We start from the raw sequence: 16,959 nt of genomic DNA, 5'->3' as shown, positions 1-16,959 counted from the left end.
AATAATACTAAAATTACAAGTTAAAATATTAAAAAAATTTGATTTAAAAAATGCACATTAATTTATTTTAATATATTTAAAAGAATATTTAAAATATTTAATTTAAACACGAATCAAATAATCTTAATAATTAAAAAAATATTATTATCCCTGAAATATCGAATTTAAGTAACACATATGCGCTGAAGTGTATAATCCTTTATTTTATATTTTTAATTGTTAAAGTACCTAACAAAATAATAATTTATATTCGAAGACCATTTAGTACTTTATCCTTAAAAAATGCAACTAACCTGACCAAATTCAATATCAAAATTCATTCATAATTTTTTCGTTTTTAAAGGATTTTTAAAGAATTATATGTGTCATGAAAATAAAGACAACACTCTATAATTATGAATTAAGTGATTTTGGTGGTAAAAATTTATTTTATTGTTTAAAGTTTTGAATTTGAGCATTAGAAATATTAAGGATGTAAGCATATAATGTCAAATGGTTGAGATCACATCTATCCATCCGCCATATCAATTCGAACACATCTCACTTTATCTAGTTTCGTATTTTAAGAGAATTCGTGACCAAATGACCTACATGGTTATAACCCTTAGGGTGTGTTTGGTTCACGGAAGGTAAGATTACCAGTGAGAATAAAAGATTACCAGGGAATAGGATTACTGGGAATGTTGCATTTTGTGTTTGGTTGGTTTAGCAGGAATGTAAGATTACCGTGTTTGGTTAAAAGAATAAAAGATTATTAGAATGTATATTTGACCAAATTGTCCTTATTATATATATTTGTATAATATTTCAAATTGTAAAATATTTATATATTTTCTTTAAAAAATTAAATTCATAATATTTATATAAATTTTTTTACAAAATAAAAAATATAAAAAATGTTTAATGAAAGGATAAATTTTTTTTTAACCCCTGAACTTCATATAAAATTTTAATTATATAATTTTTTTGTAAATCTAAAATAATTTAAGGATAAATTTATAATTTAACCTTCGTAGAATTTTTATTATTTAATGACATAAGAAGGATATTTTTGAAAAAAAATAAAAATTTAAGGGCATTTTAGTCCAAAACGTCGATAATGTTACAATACCTAAGGGAATGGAGGTAATAACATTTCCGGTAATATATCCAAAAAAATCTACTATTGGTAATAAAACATTACCGGAAATGAGATTCCCGACCAACCAAATATCCCATGAAAATCCCACAATCCTTGAACTAAGCACCCTCTTAGAAGGATGTGGCAAGTGGCAACCGAACATTACCTCTTAAAGGCTGGTCATTAGATTGACAATAGTGACCAAGGCCGTGAAATCCATCAGGTATTCCAACTGGTTTATAAAACGAGATATCGTTTGTTGTGTCCTCCAAGTTACCGCTTGAGATGAACTTTGGTATGGAGACTTTAACGACTTAGAGTTCTCTGAGATTTATTATTTCAGAAACAATTTCTTCATGAAAATCTTTGATATGTGGGACTCCCTTTATTAGAATTCAAGCATGTGTCGTGTTCGTGTTTTTATAAATAAAATTAAAATGATAACATAATATTCTTTAACTTAATTTTTTTTCAATTAATTTAATTATATTCAATCAAATACTTACCCTTAATCAGAATAGTCAAATGAATCGATTCCGATTCGTTAACCCGAGTTACCCGAATATGTCCAGTGCTACTCACCTGAGCCCAAAAGGCTATAGTTTCTCCACTCGGCCATTTTGCGTGTCTACACGCGCTTATATTGTCGACTCGAGATGTCCAGACTCAGTACATCACCATCAGTCGACTCAGTGTCAGAGTTAATTAAATTTAAACCCTCTAAAAGATTTTATTTTTTTGGGGTGTTTTTTCCTTGAGAAAATCACAAGTCAAAACCTTGAAACCTCTGTGTGTGTGTGTTATTTTTACAATCCTTTTCCCTCTTTCCTCTACCAAGATTACTCTCATGACGAAATCTGGTAATATTTGAAACCGAAATGCTTCATTTCTGTTTGGCTCGTCTTACTGCTTTGATTATTTTTTTGCCATTGCACCTAGTTTTGATGACTTCACGTCTTAAGTTCTGTTAAGTGTTAAACTGTAGGGATATTGCAGCAAGCTAAAACGGTTCCGTTAAGAGAAGAGGAAAATATAAAATTTTAAGCATTGTAGCCTTTAGTTTCCCCCCCTCATTTTTTTTTGTTATTTTATAGGATACGTACTGTGCATTTCTATTTTCCAAGATTGTGAAATATTTGATGATTTCTTGGCCTAAGTTCTGTTTGTCTCCTGAGAAACTGTCGGCTAGAATATTTTTCCTCGTAAGTGTTGAACTGACAGGAATATGATGCAGTAAGCTCGGTGATTGTAGTTGTTTGGTCACTGAAACGACACCGTGAAAAGAAGAATAAATTAGAAATTCTTAAAGATTTTAGCCTTTATTTTCTTCTCTTTTATTTTACCCCTTTTCGGTTATAGCAGAGGCTTACCGTGCCTCCCTATTTTCCAAGTTTCTGAACATTTTTTAAAGAAGGATTGATTCCGATATCTTTCTAGGGTTTGGCTTGGTAACGTAAACAGTTTAACTGGTTTCTCCTTTTTGCATGTAATCATGGACGCTTTAGCTTTTATTTTTATTTCTTGAACTTTACTTATGTACAGTGGCAATGTTTTGAAATATATTTGGATGATCACGTAATTATCTCAATTTAGTTGTATAGTGTAGACTTTTAAAGTTAAATCGAAGTGTTCGTTTCCCAATCTGATTTGTTCAAGTTAGCTATCGGTTCAGTTAGTTATGTATGCCAATTTTTTTTTATCTTTCTTGCATTTGGAATTTGCAATTACGACATTTTTAATTTCCTGCTGCTACACTTCTACTTTCATTCCTGGACTGATTGTTGTTTCCTACCTTAATCGTTCCAAAAATGGGGAAGTTTGAGTTTAAGCGTTGGTGTTCTCAAGCGTGCAAAACTGAAAGTTTATCAAGCATCATGGCACCAAACCCCAGAATTAAGCAGGCCTTCCGCTCAATGGAGGAAATAGGGATCAGCAAGGAAAAAGTGAAACCGGTATTGAAGAAGCTTCTTAAGCTGTATGACAAGAATTGGGAGCTAATTGAATCAGAGAATTATAGAGTTCTTGCTGATGCTATCTTTGATGAGGACGATAGTAAGGTGCATTTCCCTTTATAATCTGTTTTGGTTTAGTTTTAACTCTTATCACTTGTCATATATTTGTTGCTGATCTTTGTGCTTTTCAGGTGCCAGAACATGAATTAGACAAGAACAACGATGTATGCGACTCATTTCTCTAACTTATGCTGGCCCTGCATAATATTTCTTGTTTTCCTTGTTCTCCTCAATGATGTTGACTAACATGGTTAGATTGTTTTACCTACCAGGAGGAAGATATTGAGGAAGAAGGTTCTGTACCCGATGAAGTTGTGTGCCCCTTAAAAAGAAGACGCCTGAGAAAAAAATATGATCAGGAATCGTGTTCTCATAGAAATGACAGCTCCAATGGGGGTGGAACCCTTTTTAAAAAGCCTAAAGTTGAGGAGGATGAACTACCTCCTGCACCTTTGCAACAGCAGCCACTTCAGTGTAATGTTGAAAATATAAGGGCAGAATCTCTGCCTGCTTCGGTTGGACCTGTTTCATATCGGCCTACTTTCCCTGCTCCTGTTTCACCCCATCAAGGTGGTAGGAATACAGGGAAGCAAACTGTAGAACCTAGTCCTCTGGTGGTACAAAAAAGACCTGACCCAAATTCACATTTATCTCAAACGCATGTCAGATACAAAGGAAAGGAACCTATATCACCTCATGTTGCTTCTGGTCGGAATGGCCTTGAGCGAGCATCTCGAGCATTGTGCATTAAAGGGCCAGCACCTGAGCCTGGTATTAGCCCTAAAGTAAGTTTGCCTGTTACCCATGCTTTGATAATTCCCAAGGAAGAGCCGTTTACTGATGACATTCCTGTGGATGAGATTCCTATTGCAGTTATTCACCCAGGTAAGATATGAAATGCCTTTTTTATTCCTTAGTTCAATTTTCATTTCAAATCAATATTTTTTCCGATAAGAATTGGAGTTCTCGTTAAAAACCCCCTTCATACTTCTCAGTATACAAGAGTAAACCGATACATAGCAGAAGGAAGAAAAGAATGATTCATATTTCATTTCAGCAGCGGAAACGCATATAAAATTTAAAAAAACAATACATAACCTCATTAAGTATGAAAACTAACACACTAGAAAACACCAGTTAAAAAACCAGCAACCAAGCTTGTATAAAACCAAGAGATCCTTTTCAAACCCCTGCTTTGTTTGTTTCAAATCAATATTTGATTAAACTTGTGGCAATTCTCTAGAGATAATTTCATTTAGACCATTTACATGTTATGGGGTTTTTTGTAATATGTACTATTATATCCTAATTAACATTTATTACTATTATATTGTTGGATATTAAAATTGTAATTGATGCCTTAAGTTTTTTTTGTTTTTGTTCTATTTTCTAATGATTTTAGTCCATATTATTTTACTATTAACACTTTTTTATCAGATTCATCAAACGAAAGAGGTTTGTCAGCGGGGTACTTTTCAACTGCAAAGCCAAATTGGCAGGAACCTCCAGAATCCCTGCATGCAGATAAAATTGTAGGAGCTGGTGCTTCGGCTTCAATGAGTGAGAGGCATAGCAGCTGTGACCTTACTACCGTTCCTAAAGAAATTCCTTCTAGCCTTGAAATTGCCTCAACACCATTGGGAGAGGTGAAGATTTCTATAAGCTACAATTCTGCTCTTGGAAGACCAAATTTCCAATTGCCTAGTGTAGATGAACTAAGAGAACTGATGGAACAGAGGTGCCTCCGGTCATATAAACTCATTGACCCTAATTTTAATGTATTCAAAATTTTGAGTGATATGTGTGAGTGCATATTGGAATTGGCAACTAATTCCACTAACAAATTGCAAGAAGTTAATGTGATGCCGGCTCTTGATATATTAAAGCAATCTCCTGCAAGGGATGCTCTTAATACCGTGAGCAATATGGAAAATGGTTGCTTGCTAGGGAAGATGTTAAATGAATCTTTCAATGTTCAGTGCTCTACAAATGAATGTGTTAATGTGGGTGGGAAGGAATTGATGGTTGTTCCGCAGCATGGACTTACACCTGATGAAATCAGGTGGCTTCATGATGCAATTGACATAACAAGGGGGAAAGAAAAAGTTCAAATTTCGTGGGTAAATGAAAATAGTAAAGATTTTCCACCAACATTTCAATATATATCAGATAATCTGGTCTTTCAGAATGCTTGTGTTAGATTTTGTCTTTTTGGGATTGGAGATGAAAGCTGTTGTCAGACATGCTTTGGGGATTGCCTCTTGTCCCAGCAGCTTTGCGCTTGTGCTCGTCATTCTGGTGGAAATTTTGTATATACGTTAGCAGGTGTTCTGAAGAAGGATTTCTTAGAAGAGTGTTTAACTATGACTCGTGATCCTAAACAACAATGCTTCCTTAGTTGTGCAGAGTGTCCCCTTGAGAGATCAAAGAAGGATGGCATTCCAGAACCTTGCAAAGGTCACCTAAAGAGAAATGTTATAAAAGAATGTTGGAGCAAATGTGGCTGCAATAAAAGATGTGGCAATCGGGTGGTGCAGAGAGGTGTAAATTACAAATTGCAGGTTTGCTTCATCCAAGTTTTATATAGTTTCTGGTCCTTGTTATCATTAGGCTGTTTTTAAAATTAAGGCATCAACCTTTGAATTTGCTTTATAAACCCTTGTTTCTTCAGTTGACTAATTTAGCCTGAATTTTAGGTGTTTTTGACACCTGATGGAAAAGGTTGGGGCCTTAGAACTCTGGAGAAGCTCCCCAAAGGAGCTTTCGTTTGTGAGTTTGTTGGAGAAATACTCACCATCTCCGAGTTGTATTCAAGGAACAGAGAAAAACATGCATCTCCAGTCCTTCTAGATGCCTATTGGGGGTTGACGGGAGTTTCTACGGATGAAGCTCTCTGTTTGGACGCCACATGTTATGGAAATGTTGCTAGGTTCATCAATCATAGGTAACTGTTGTATATGTGTTGTATATTTGACTTTCTGTGCCCTTTTCTTTTCATACCATCTTCATAAAGAATTTTCCATTACTTGTTCAATTATTTCTACTTGTTATGTTTTTTTCAGTGCATCTGTTTCTATGTGGTGTGTTTTTCGCAGTTTAGTTATAGATCACGGAAATTAATTTGAAGCAATACCTGAGCACTTTAAGTAAAGTGAGATTTAAAGTATCTGATTTCCCCCCTTATTTTGCTAGATGCTTTGATGCAAACTTGATTGAGATTCCTGTTGAAGTCGAGTCTCCAGATCTTCACTACTATCATGTATGGCATACTGATTTCTTGTACCTTCATAGTCCTACTTGTTTTGTGGCTTCAATTCTTTTCGATAACAAGTCTAATTGAGCATTGACCATGTACAGCTAGCCTTCTTCACAACGCGAGAAGTTTATGCACTTGAAGAGCTGACTTGGGTGAGTGATTTTTTTTATAGTTATATCATCCTGATGCATGTAATTGATATCTGGTTACATTTTATATGCTTAAGAAAAAAAATGGTACGATCAGATTGTTGATGTTGTATCATGCATGTGAAGAGATGGACTAGAACATTTTTCTTCTTGCGAGACTACTTTCAGATATTTTCTAAAAATTCATGACAAGGTTAATAATGTATATTTTATAAATTAATGCGTGATACACACACATACACCTAGCGTGCTTGTATGAACATCCTCTGACATTGAATGATGCTATTTTTGTTTGGTTTTAATCGGGAGCAATTATATGTTCATGTGTGGTTGAGATGAAAACCGGGCATGAACTTATCCGTTATGTATTTACTTTTTTTCTGTATTAAGAGGCTATATATTCTGCGTGCAGGATTATGGCCTTGACTTTGATGATCTTGATCATCCTGTTAAGCAATTCCAGTGCAGATGTGGCAGTACGTTTTGCAGGGACATGAAACGTTCAACTAGTAAGTAATTGTGGCGTAAAATTTCTTTTCACGGTGAGATAATACGGTTTTAAGAATTTTAAATGTTAGACTTTCCGTGAAAAAGCATAATTGAAACTTCCTAAGATGCAAAAGCTTTATTACCTTCTTGGTTATCTGCTAAACCACGATTTCATCTGCAAAGACTCAAACCGACTCTTGGTCTCAAGACCTGTGTCGACAACGATATTAAACGAGGCCCTGCATTCCTGTTAACTGCTATTGTCTTATCATTAACTGGTAGTTTCTTTAACAGATGTTTCTATGGTGCAGGGTCTAAATCTGCCATGATCACCAGATGAACTAATTTTTGGTAAGGGACATGTTTTGCCAATTTTTGTTGATAGGTTGTTTTGGAACAGAGATCCAGGGCACGTTCGGAACCGAACTATCTTCGGGGAAAAAAACGAGAGCTAGTTATCTCGATTAAGTCTGTAGGTATAGTAAAGCATGTAAATATGGTTTGAATACTGGGACCAAAAATGTCTGAACGATGAAAACTCCGGTGGCAATTAAAACAGGCTAGTTTGGTTTCCCTTTGAAAACATTGTTACATATAAACCATTTCGTCACTAAAATTAAAAGTCGACGTCTAATATGTCTGATATAATAATAGTTTTAGTTATCCAAATTCAATTTCAGCTGCGGTTTCATTCTGGGTTCCTGTTGTTGAACCTTATTTGTTTCACTCTTCTGGACTGTTTTTTCTAGTGTGTTTAGCTTGCGTGTGTGGTTTTTCTCCCCTTCATAAAATAATAAATTTACCACTTTGATAATAAAAACAGTGCTATTGTTTACCTAATAATATTGCTTTAAAAATGACAGGATAACTAGCTGTCTTTGTGAGAAAACTGACAAGAGATCAATCAAGCTTATATACTAAGATCAAATTGGATTAAAGTCGCAATTACATGCAATACTTTTTTTTATAAAGAATAATCAATACAACATATTAATGGAATTACAAATACAACAAATGTATATGTATAACTATAGTCAGCATCAATCATTTCAAAACAGCAAATAAACAATTCGATAAATAAATATAAAACTTAAATTAAAATAACTCTAGATATAATTAGAATATAGTTAAATTTAAAATTATAGTAATAAAGTTAGATAGAGAATCCATATATACACACACACGTAAAATTACGAATAATAATACTCAGCTAAAATCTTCGAGTCGAAGCGAGCTATTCCAAAAAAAAAACCCGCTTTGGTTTAACGTCTATTGGACTCGAACCTTCGACTTCCCAACTCACAGTTTGGTACAGGCACTCTCATATTTTACTTGAAACCTAATACAACTCATCCAATTTCATCACTTATAATATACCCCCATTTCCCCTTCCACCTTTTGCCATGGCGGCCGGCTTCGGTTCACTTGCTGTCGACGAGGTACTCTCTCTTCCCCTACTTGTTATGTTCAAAAAAATGTTATTGAAATGTACATCTTATTTACGATTCTTTGGATGTGGGATATGGCAGAATCGGGCGTCGACACAGCAATCTTCGGCGAGGATATGCAGGGTGTGCGGGGATAAGATCGGGGAAAATGAGAAGGGACAAGTGTTCGTAGCTTGTAATGCGTGTAGTTTCCCGGTTTGCCGGCCTTGTTACGAATACGAAAGGAGTGAAGGGAACCAGTGCTGCCCTCAGTGCAACACTCGCTACAAGCGTCTCAAAGGTCAGTGCTCAGTAATTCATTTCGAGCACAGTGATTCATTTTTTTTTCTTTCTAATTTGGATAGATGAATATATAGTCATTTGTGATATTCTTGGAAGATCTGACTCTCTCGATGGTATAACACATATATATGTATACGAAATTGTTGTCTTCCGTTGTTGTTCCGCAGGTAGTCCGAGAATCCCAGGAGACGAGGAAGACAACTCAGAGCAAGAAGATTTTGACGATGAATTTCAGACGAAGAACCGCAAGGATGATTCGGATGGACACGTAAAACGAAGCCTTTAGTTTTGTCTTGAACAATAATTGTACTAATAATCTGATGATTAAAAAATATGGTTGATTTTGCAGGAAAATGGGGACTATAATAATCAGCAATGGCATCACAATGATTATTGAAATGGTGAGCAGTTGCAGGGAAGGATTTAGAAGGCGAGAAAGAGATGTACGGAAGCGCAGAATGGAAAGAAAGAGTTGAGAAATAGAAAGTGAGGCAAGAAAAACGAGGATTGATTAGCAACGATAATGGTGGAAATGATCTTCCTGAAGAAGATGATTAACTGTAAGGTGTATATATATATATATATATATATATAAAAGAACAGAATCCAATTAAACTGTATAAAACTGTTGAACTTTATAATTTCGATGTTGAACTATTATATCAATTAGATCATTTTCTCAATTTAAAATTAAAATTATCCAATTTTACAAATAATTTTTATTTGATCTTTAAAAAACTTTTTTTTTTAATTTTTTATTGAAATCGTCTATCTTTTAAAATATCAAATTCAAACTACCTATTTAATAAATATATGTTTATAGTTTAATCTATATATTTTAAATATATTTAATATTATATTTAGGTTGATATCTAATTCTTAGCTTGTCAGTTTAACAAAATAACATAATTGATACAATTATAGTAATATTTTAAGAATTAAATTGTAATTTTTTTATTTTTTGGGACTAATTTAAAAAGTAAGGAGATAGTTTGAGGGGGTTATGTATAATTAATCCTTATGTTTCTTCACAAACTGAAATATGACAGTTTAGATTCTTTTGCTGCTTGGCTGAAGCTCGACAACCTTTATGGCGGAAAGTCCCAATTTCATCTAGTTCGATAAGCCCTTACCGGATCGTCATCGTCCTCCGCTTCATCGTCCTCGCATTTTTCCTCCGGTTTCGTATTCTAATGCCGGCATACGACGCTTATCCGTTAAGGCTGATCTCCGTTATTTGCGAAGTCTGGTACTCTGGTTCGCCTTCTCTTGGATCCTCGATCAGTTCCCCATTAGGCGCGAAACTTACCTAGACCGCCTCTCTTTAAGATTCGAGCGTGAAGGGGAGCCGAATCAACTAGGTGCCGTCGATCCTAAGGAACAGCCGATCATAACGGCTAACACGATTCTATCGATCTTGGCCGCTGATTATCCGGTCGAGAAAGTTTGTTTTTATGTGTCCGATGATGGCGCTTCCATGCTCACTTTTGATTCCTTGGCTGAAACGACTGAGTTCGCGAGGAGATGGGTTCCGTTTTGTAAGAAACACAACGTTGAGCCGAGGGCGTCGGAGTTTTATTTCAGTGAGAAGTATTGTGTAGACAATTCCACCTTTTAGTTCTTTAAAATCAAAGAATCATTCTCTATTGGGGGTCATATGGTGACTACAAGCTGAATCTAACAACCATGAACTGAAAAAGCTGGTTGATGGCGTAGCAGCGAATGCGAAATCTGAATATGCATATCATACTCGACCACATTTGATTCTGAGACAGCCTTTCCCCTTTCAGGTTTGCCTTTATTCTTTAACCTATGATATTCTTTCTTCCAGTGCCCTTTTTCTCGACAAAATGCACATTTATCTTTGCTCAATCTGTTTTTTGACTTCGATCTCCCTCTCTTTCCTTTATTCTGACTCTTCGAACAACCTCTAACAACAAGAGCTTCTGCTTCGACACTTGTATTTTCTTGTTTGCTTTTCTTTCTCAATTCATAACTATACAAGGCAACAGTTACTTTATTGAGAGACACATCAACATTCCCATGAAGTAAAGTAGTTTCAAAACACTCAAACTCATCAGGAAGTGATCCCATCAACATCAGAGCCAGATCTTCGTCTTCAAAAGTCATGTCCATATTCATCAGATCAGTCACCAGCTAATTAAAACTAGTAATGTGATCATTCATAGTGGTACCTGGCAGATAGTTGAAGCGGAACAATCTCTTTTTCAAAAGTCACGTCCATATTCCTCTTCCATTCTTTCTCCTCAACATCATCTGGTTTCTCTCCTTTAATAGCAATGTCTAGACCCTGTTGAAATAGGGCATCTAGAACCTCACTTTGTCACATGCCGAAATGACCGGTGCCATAAAAAATCTCCACTGCAAATCTAACATTTATCACAGCATTTCTTGCGGATGTTTTTGTTTTGTCTGCCATTTCTGCTACAAACTCTATTTAATAGCTGTCAATGCGGAATGCCAATTATCCTAAGGAAATTTCTTCTGATGTAGAATATCAGCCTAAGTCGCAACCACAGAGCATACTAAAATAAACCAAGAGCTCTGATACCAATTGTTGTATAGACAATTCCACCTTTTAGTTCTTTAAAATCAAAGAACCATTCTCTATTGGGGGTCATATGGTGGCTACAAGCTAAATCTAACAGCCATGAACTGGAACAGCTGGTTGATGGCGTAGCAACGAATACGAAATCTGAATATGCATCATCATACTTGTCCACATTTGATTCTAAAACAGTCTTTCCCTTTTCAGGTTTGTCTTTATTCTTTAGCCTGGGACATTCTTTCTTCCAGTGCCCTTTTTCTCGACAAAAGGCACATTCATCTTTGCTCAATATGGACTTTGACTTCGATCTCCCTCTCCTTCTTTTATTCTGACTCTTCGAACAACCTCTAACAACAAGAGCTTCTGCTTCGACACTTGTGTTTTCTTATTTGTCTTTCTTTCTCAATTCATAACTATACAAGGCAGCAAATAATTCCCCTCTTGACATACTTAGGATTGATTCAATTCGCTTGAGGAATCAGGATGGATCAATCAGAACCTTAATAGGTGTCCATTATGTACCAGATTTAATGAGAAATCTCATCTCTGTGGGAACCTTAGAGTCAAAAGGTTTAGAATATTCTAGGCATGGAGATATCAAGGGATAAGAAATTGGGGAGTCTTTGTTTGTCTCAGAAAGAATATCTGAGGAAGGTACTAAAACGTTTTGGCATGAATGAGAAGTCAAAACCAGTTAGTACACCTCTTGCTCCTCATTTCAAGCTCGGTGCATCCATGTCACCTAAGGATGATGCAGAATGGGAATACATGTCAAAGGTTCCGTATGCAAGTGTTGTTGGTAGCTTGATGTATGCAATGGTGTGTACGAGACCCGATATTTCACATGCAGTTGGGGTTGTGAGCAGTTATATGCATGATCCTGGAAAGGAGCATTGACAAGCTGTGAAATGGATTCTACGGTATATTTTGAACACCGTAGATGTTGGTTTGGTCTTTCAGCAGGACAAACAAGATGGTCAGTGTGTAGTTGGGTATTGTGATTCAGACTATGCAAGTGATTTGGACAAGCGTCGATCAACTACTGGTTATGTATTTACATTTACAAAGACACCAGTCAGTTGGAAGTCCACCTTACAGTCAACAGTGGCTTTGTCTACTACAGAGGCAGAGTATATGGCAATTACAAAGGCTGTGAAGGAGGCAATTTGACTTCAGGGGTTGCTTGGTGAATTAGGAATGGAACAGAAGCACATCAAAGTGCATTGTGACAGTCAGAGTGCTATTTATTTAGCAAAGAACCAGGTTTATCATGCAAGGACGAAGCACATCGATGTTCGATATCATTTTGTACGAGAGATTCTAGAAGGTGGAGTCATAATCCAGAAGATTCGGACCACTGAGAATCCTGCTGATATGTTGACAAAAGTGGTAACTGCGGTCAAGTTTAAACATTGTTTAGACTTGGTCAATATTGTTACAAATTGAAAGATGAATTTGCAGACACTACTAAAGATTGGATCTTTGAGAGATGTGTGTGGAATTTGTCAAGGTGGAGATTTGTTGGTTTTTTGGCAAAATCCCACATTGGTTGTGTATAAGGAGGAGAGAAAATTCTTTTGTTATAAATAAAACCCTCCTCCTTAGTTTAGCATCCCACAAATATAAGTCTTCTTCACTATTAAAGGTTATTTGTACTATTTCTCTCTTTATAATATTTCCTCTATTAGTGAAATATTATTTTAGTAGTGTTCGAGGACATATGCATAATTTTGGCCGAACCTCGTTAAATTTTGGTGTTCTCTTTTATATCTATTTAATAGCTATTGTCGGGTATGGTATTTAATTATTGTCCTATTAAAATTACTTGTCTTGGTAGTTCTGTCTAAGGAGAGTGGGTTTTAAGAGGGACCATTGTGACCCCTCCACTCTTTCCTGGGAATCTACCTTGGGGTGATTTTTAGTACAATCGTTTTCACACTAGTCACCTAAATAATAGTTTTCAAGGTGAATTGTTATTATTGGTGGAAATTAACCCGAATTCCTCAACAAGAAATTGATTATTTGGAAGACAAGGTTCATCCTAGCTTTGTTAAAGAACGGAGAGCCATGAACGTAAGTTGCTAAACTCGCTGTGTTTGAGTGTGATCTAGTCGAGTCGAGCTCAAACTCTGAGAAATTCGAGCTTAAGTTTCGAATCGACATTCAGTTAGAGTTCGATGCTTGTTTGATTAGTCTCATTTATCTAGTGAAAATGAGTTGATTCAAGTATTAATTTTAAAATTTTAGTTTAAGATACAGATTAAACTGTTAAAATTCCTTGGTTATACTCGTTTTCCTAGTGAGATTTGAGTTTGATTCTCATGCTCAACTTTAAATTCAATCATTCGTGTTTGAATTCAAGCTCATTTTCCTAGTTAAAAAGGGTTTAATGTATATATCTTATGTTATTTTAATGCAGAGGGAATATGAAGAATATAAAGTAAGGATCAATGCATTGGTAGCAAATGCTCAGAAGAAACCAGAAGAAGGATGCGTGATGCAAGATGGCACCCCATGACCCGGAAATAACACACGTGATCATCCTGGAATGATTCAGGTAATTTAAAGATTAATAAATTACAGATTATGATACGATATTTTGGCTTAATTCTTTCCTAAATCGTAAGAGTTTTCACTTCAATATAAATCATGTATTTCTTCATTTTCACAGGTCTATCTTGGAAGTGCCGGTGCACTTGATGTCGATGGCAAAGAGCTACCTCAGCTCGTCATGTTTCTCGTGAGAAACGTCCTGGTTATCAGAACCACAAGAAAGCTGGTGCTGATAATGCTCTGGTGATTACTCTTCTTATAGTTTAATGTTCTTTGTTCTGCTGATTCAGTTATTTGTGACATTCATTTCGATTTTCCTTCGGTTTTTGAAAAACCAAACTACTGCCTGTGAATTGTAGCAAACCATTATTGTTTAGTATTCATTGCTGATCTTTTTCTGCTGATAATGCTCTGGTGATTACTCTTCTTATAGTCTAATGTTCTTTGTTCTGCTGATTCAGTTTTGTGACATTCATTTCGATTTTCCTTCGGTTTTTGAAAAACCAAACTACTGCCTGTGAATTGTACCAAACCATTATTGTTTAGTATTCATTGCTGATCTTTTTTGGGTGATGGATGCCATTACCAGGTTCGAGTTTCTGCAGTGCTTACTAATGCACCCTTCCTATTGAATCTGGATTGTGATCATTACATCAACAACAGCAAGGCCTTAAGGGAAGCTATGTACTTTTTAATGGATCCTCAGTTTGGAAAGAAGCTTTGTTACGTTCAGTTTCCGCAAAGATTCGACAGTATTGATCGCCACGATCGAAATGCTAATCAAAACGTTGTCTTCTTTGATGTAAGCTTTGCTTTCCTTGCAATTCTTTTATTTTGATTTTGAAAATTTCATGTCTAAAACTCTACTTTCGGTCTGTAGATCAACATGTTGGGATTAGATGGACTTCAAGGCCCTGTATATGTCGGCACAGGGTGTGTTTTCAACAGGCAGGCATTATACGGCTATGATCCGCCAGTCTCTGAGAAGAGACCGAAGATGACCTACGATTGCTGGCCTTCATGGTGTTGCTGTTGTTGCGGAGGTTCGAGGAAGAAATCAAAGAAGAAAGGAAAGAAAAAAGGCTTACTCGGAGGGCTTCTATTCTCCAAAAAGAAGAAGAAAATGATGGGGAAAAACTACATGAAAAAAGGGTCTGCCCCGGTATTCGATCTCGAAGAAATCGAAGAAGGACTCGAAGGATACGAAGAATTGGAGAAATCATCATTAATGTCGCAGAAGAATTTTGAGAAACGATTTGGGCAATCACCTGTTTTCATTGCTTCAACTTTGATGGAAAATGGTGGCCTTCCTGAAGGAACTAATAGCACGTCACTTATTAAAGAAGCCATTCATGTAATTAGCTGTGGCTATGAAGAAAAAACTGAGTGGGGCAAAGAGGTGAGTAATGTTACACATTTTAACGATTTGGTGTCGAAATAGTTGACTTTACATTATGTTTTTTTATTTGTTTGGGAGTCGAGTTACGTAATAGCGACCTGTATTTTGCAGATCGGATGGATTTATGGATCAGTGAGGGAAGATATTTTAACAGGTTTCAAGATGCACTGCAGAAGGTGGAAATCAGTTTATTGTGTACCGAAACAACAGGCATTTAAGGGGTCGGCTCCAATCAATCTCTCGGACGGTTGCACCAAGTTTTGAGATGGGCACTTGGTTCGGTAGAAATTTTCCTTAGTCGTCACTGCCCACTTTGGTACGGTTATGGAGGAAAACTGAAATGGATTGAAAGGCTTGCTTATATCAACACCATTGTTTACCCTTTCACTTCAATCCCTTTACTGGCCTATTGTACTATTCCAGCCGTTTGTCTCCTCACTGGCAAATTTATCATCCCAACTGCAAGTATTTATGCCGTTTTTCACTCGTCCAATCAATCTGTAATTCCTTGACTCCGTCCCTGAAAGTATTCACCAGATCCTGTCCCAAAAATTTACATAATAACTTTTTCTGCAAGGTTTTGACAAGTTGTGGTTTCTTGGCAGCTAAGCAACCTTACAAGTATATGGTTCTTGGCACTTTTCCTTTCCATCATAGCCATAGGAGTGGTTGAAGTTCGATGGAGCGGAGTTAGCATCCAAGACTGGTGGAGAAACGAACAATTCTGGGTCATCGGAGGTGTCTCTGCCCCTCTTTTCGCCGTTTTCCAAGGCCTCCTCAAAGTCCTTGCCAGGGTCGATACCAACTTCACTGTAACTGCCAAAGTGGCAGATGATACAGAATTCGGTAAGCTTTATCTCTTCAAGGGGACCACTCTCTTAATTCCTCCCACAACCCTGATCATATTGAACATGGTCGGGGTCGTCGCCGGAGTGTCGGATGAGATCAACAATGGCTACGGATCATGGGGTCCGTTGTTCAGCAAACTGTTCTTCGCTTTCTGGGTCATACTTCACCTCTACCCTTTCCTCAAAGGTTTGATGGGGAGACAAAACAGGACGCCCACCATTGTTGTGCTTTGGTCGGTACCGTTGGCATCCATTTTCTCACTGGTTTGGGTACGGATCGATCCTTTCTTGCCCAAACAAACCGGTCCGCTCCTCAAACAATGTGGCGTGGAATGCTGAACCGTGTTCATATATTTCTCTTCTTATTATGTTCCTATTTTGCCCTGTATGCCACTGTTGATTTTCTGTGATTATGCATATCTTATGAGTTGTTTCCTAGAGGGATCTATGTTGTTTATATAAAGTCTCCTATGAATGATTTTGTTGGTAATACAAGAAGAAAAATGTGATTATTGGTTTAGACCGGTTCAAATGATTTTTTACATGATAATAAATATTTTATTTAGATTGATTATAAAATGTATAGTTTTTAACATTTTTTATACAATAATATATGATAAAGTTAAATTATGGTACATTTTATACAAAATATGATGTAAATTTACAAATCCTCATGAAATTGTTCAGATAGTTGTGATCGCTTAAAACCTCACCCAAGTAGTTTCAGAGGCAAATCCTAGAGAAAGGTCATGAATTTGAACCTAAATATCAACATGGAAAAATTTGATTCGAGTCGGATCCAATTAGGTATATGGATTTAGTTTTTAGGCTCGA

The 16,959-nt window shown here is 36.2% G+C and overlaps 1 protein-coding gene and 1 pseudogene across 2 annotated transcripts; both read left to right on the top strand.

Moving 5' to 3' along the window:
* Nucleotides 1–1,800: 1,800 nt before the first annotated feature.
* On the top strand, nt 1,801–7,581 carry LOC120179972 (probable inactive histone-lysine N-methyltransferase SUVR1). Of its 2 annotated transcripts, XM_039185413.1 has the most exons (11): nt 1,801–1,980; nt 2,938–3,177; nt 3,264–3,296; nt 3,405–4,017; nt 4,570–5,693; nt 5,829–6,076; nt 6,325–6,391; nt 6,490–6,540; nt 6,950–7,046; nt 7,338–7,377; nt 7,427–7,581. In XM_039185413.1, the coding sequence occupies exons 2-10, from the start codon at nt 2,995–2,997 to the stop codon at nt 7,364–7,366; spliced, it is 2,445 nt and encodes an 814-aa protein (XP_039041344.1). In that variant the 5' UTR covers nt 1,801–1,980; nt 2,938–2,994; the 3' UTR covers nt 7,367–7,377; nt 7,427–7,581. The 2 variants fall into 2 exon arrangements, with proteins under 2 accessions (XP_039041344.1, XP_039041343.1); XM_039185412.1 differs by having other exon boundaries at nt 7,338–7,429.
* An 817-nt stretch (nt 7,582–8,398) lies between these two features.
* Nucleotides 8,399–16,556, top strand: LOC120179925 (annotated as a pseudogene).
* The last annotated feature ends 403 nt before the right edge of the window (nt 16,557–16,959 follow it).

This window comes from Hibiscus syriacus, unplaced genomic scaffold, assembly GCF_006381635.1.
Source record: "Hibiscus syriacus cultivar Baekdansim isolate YM2019G1 unplaced genomic scaffold, ASM638163v2 tig00112471_pilon, whole genome shotgun sequence".
NCBI classification, from domain to species: domain Eukaryota; kingdom Viridiplantae; phylum Streptophyta; class Magnoliopsida; order Malvales; family Malvaceae; genus Hibiscus; species Hibiscus syriacus.
Note: the sequence above shows the minus strand (reverse complement) of the source record. Positions and strands in the feature narration are given on the sequence as shown.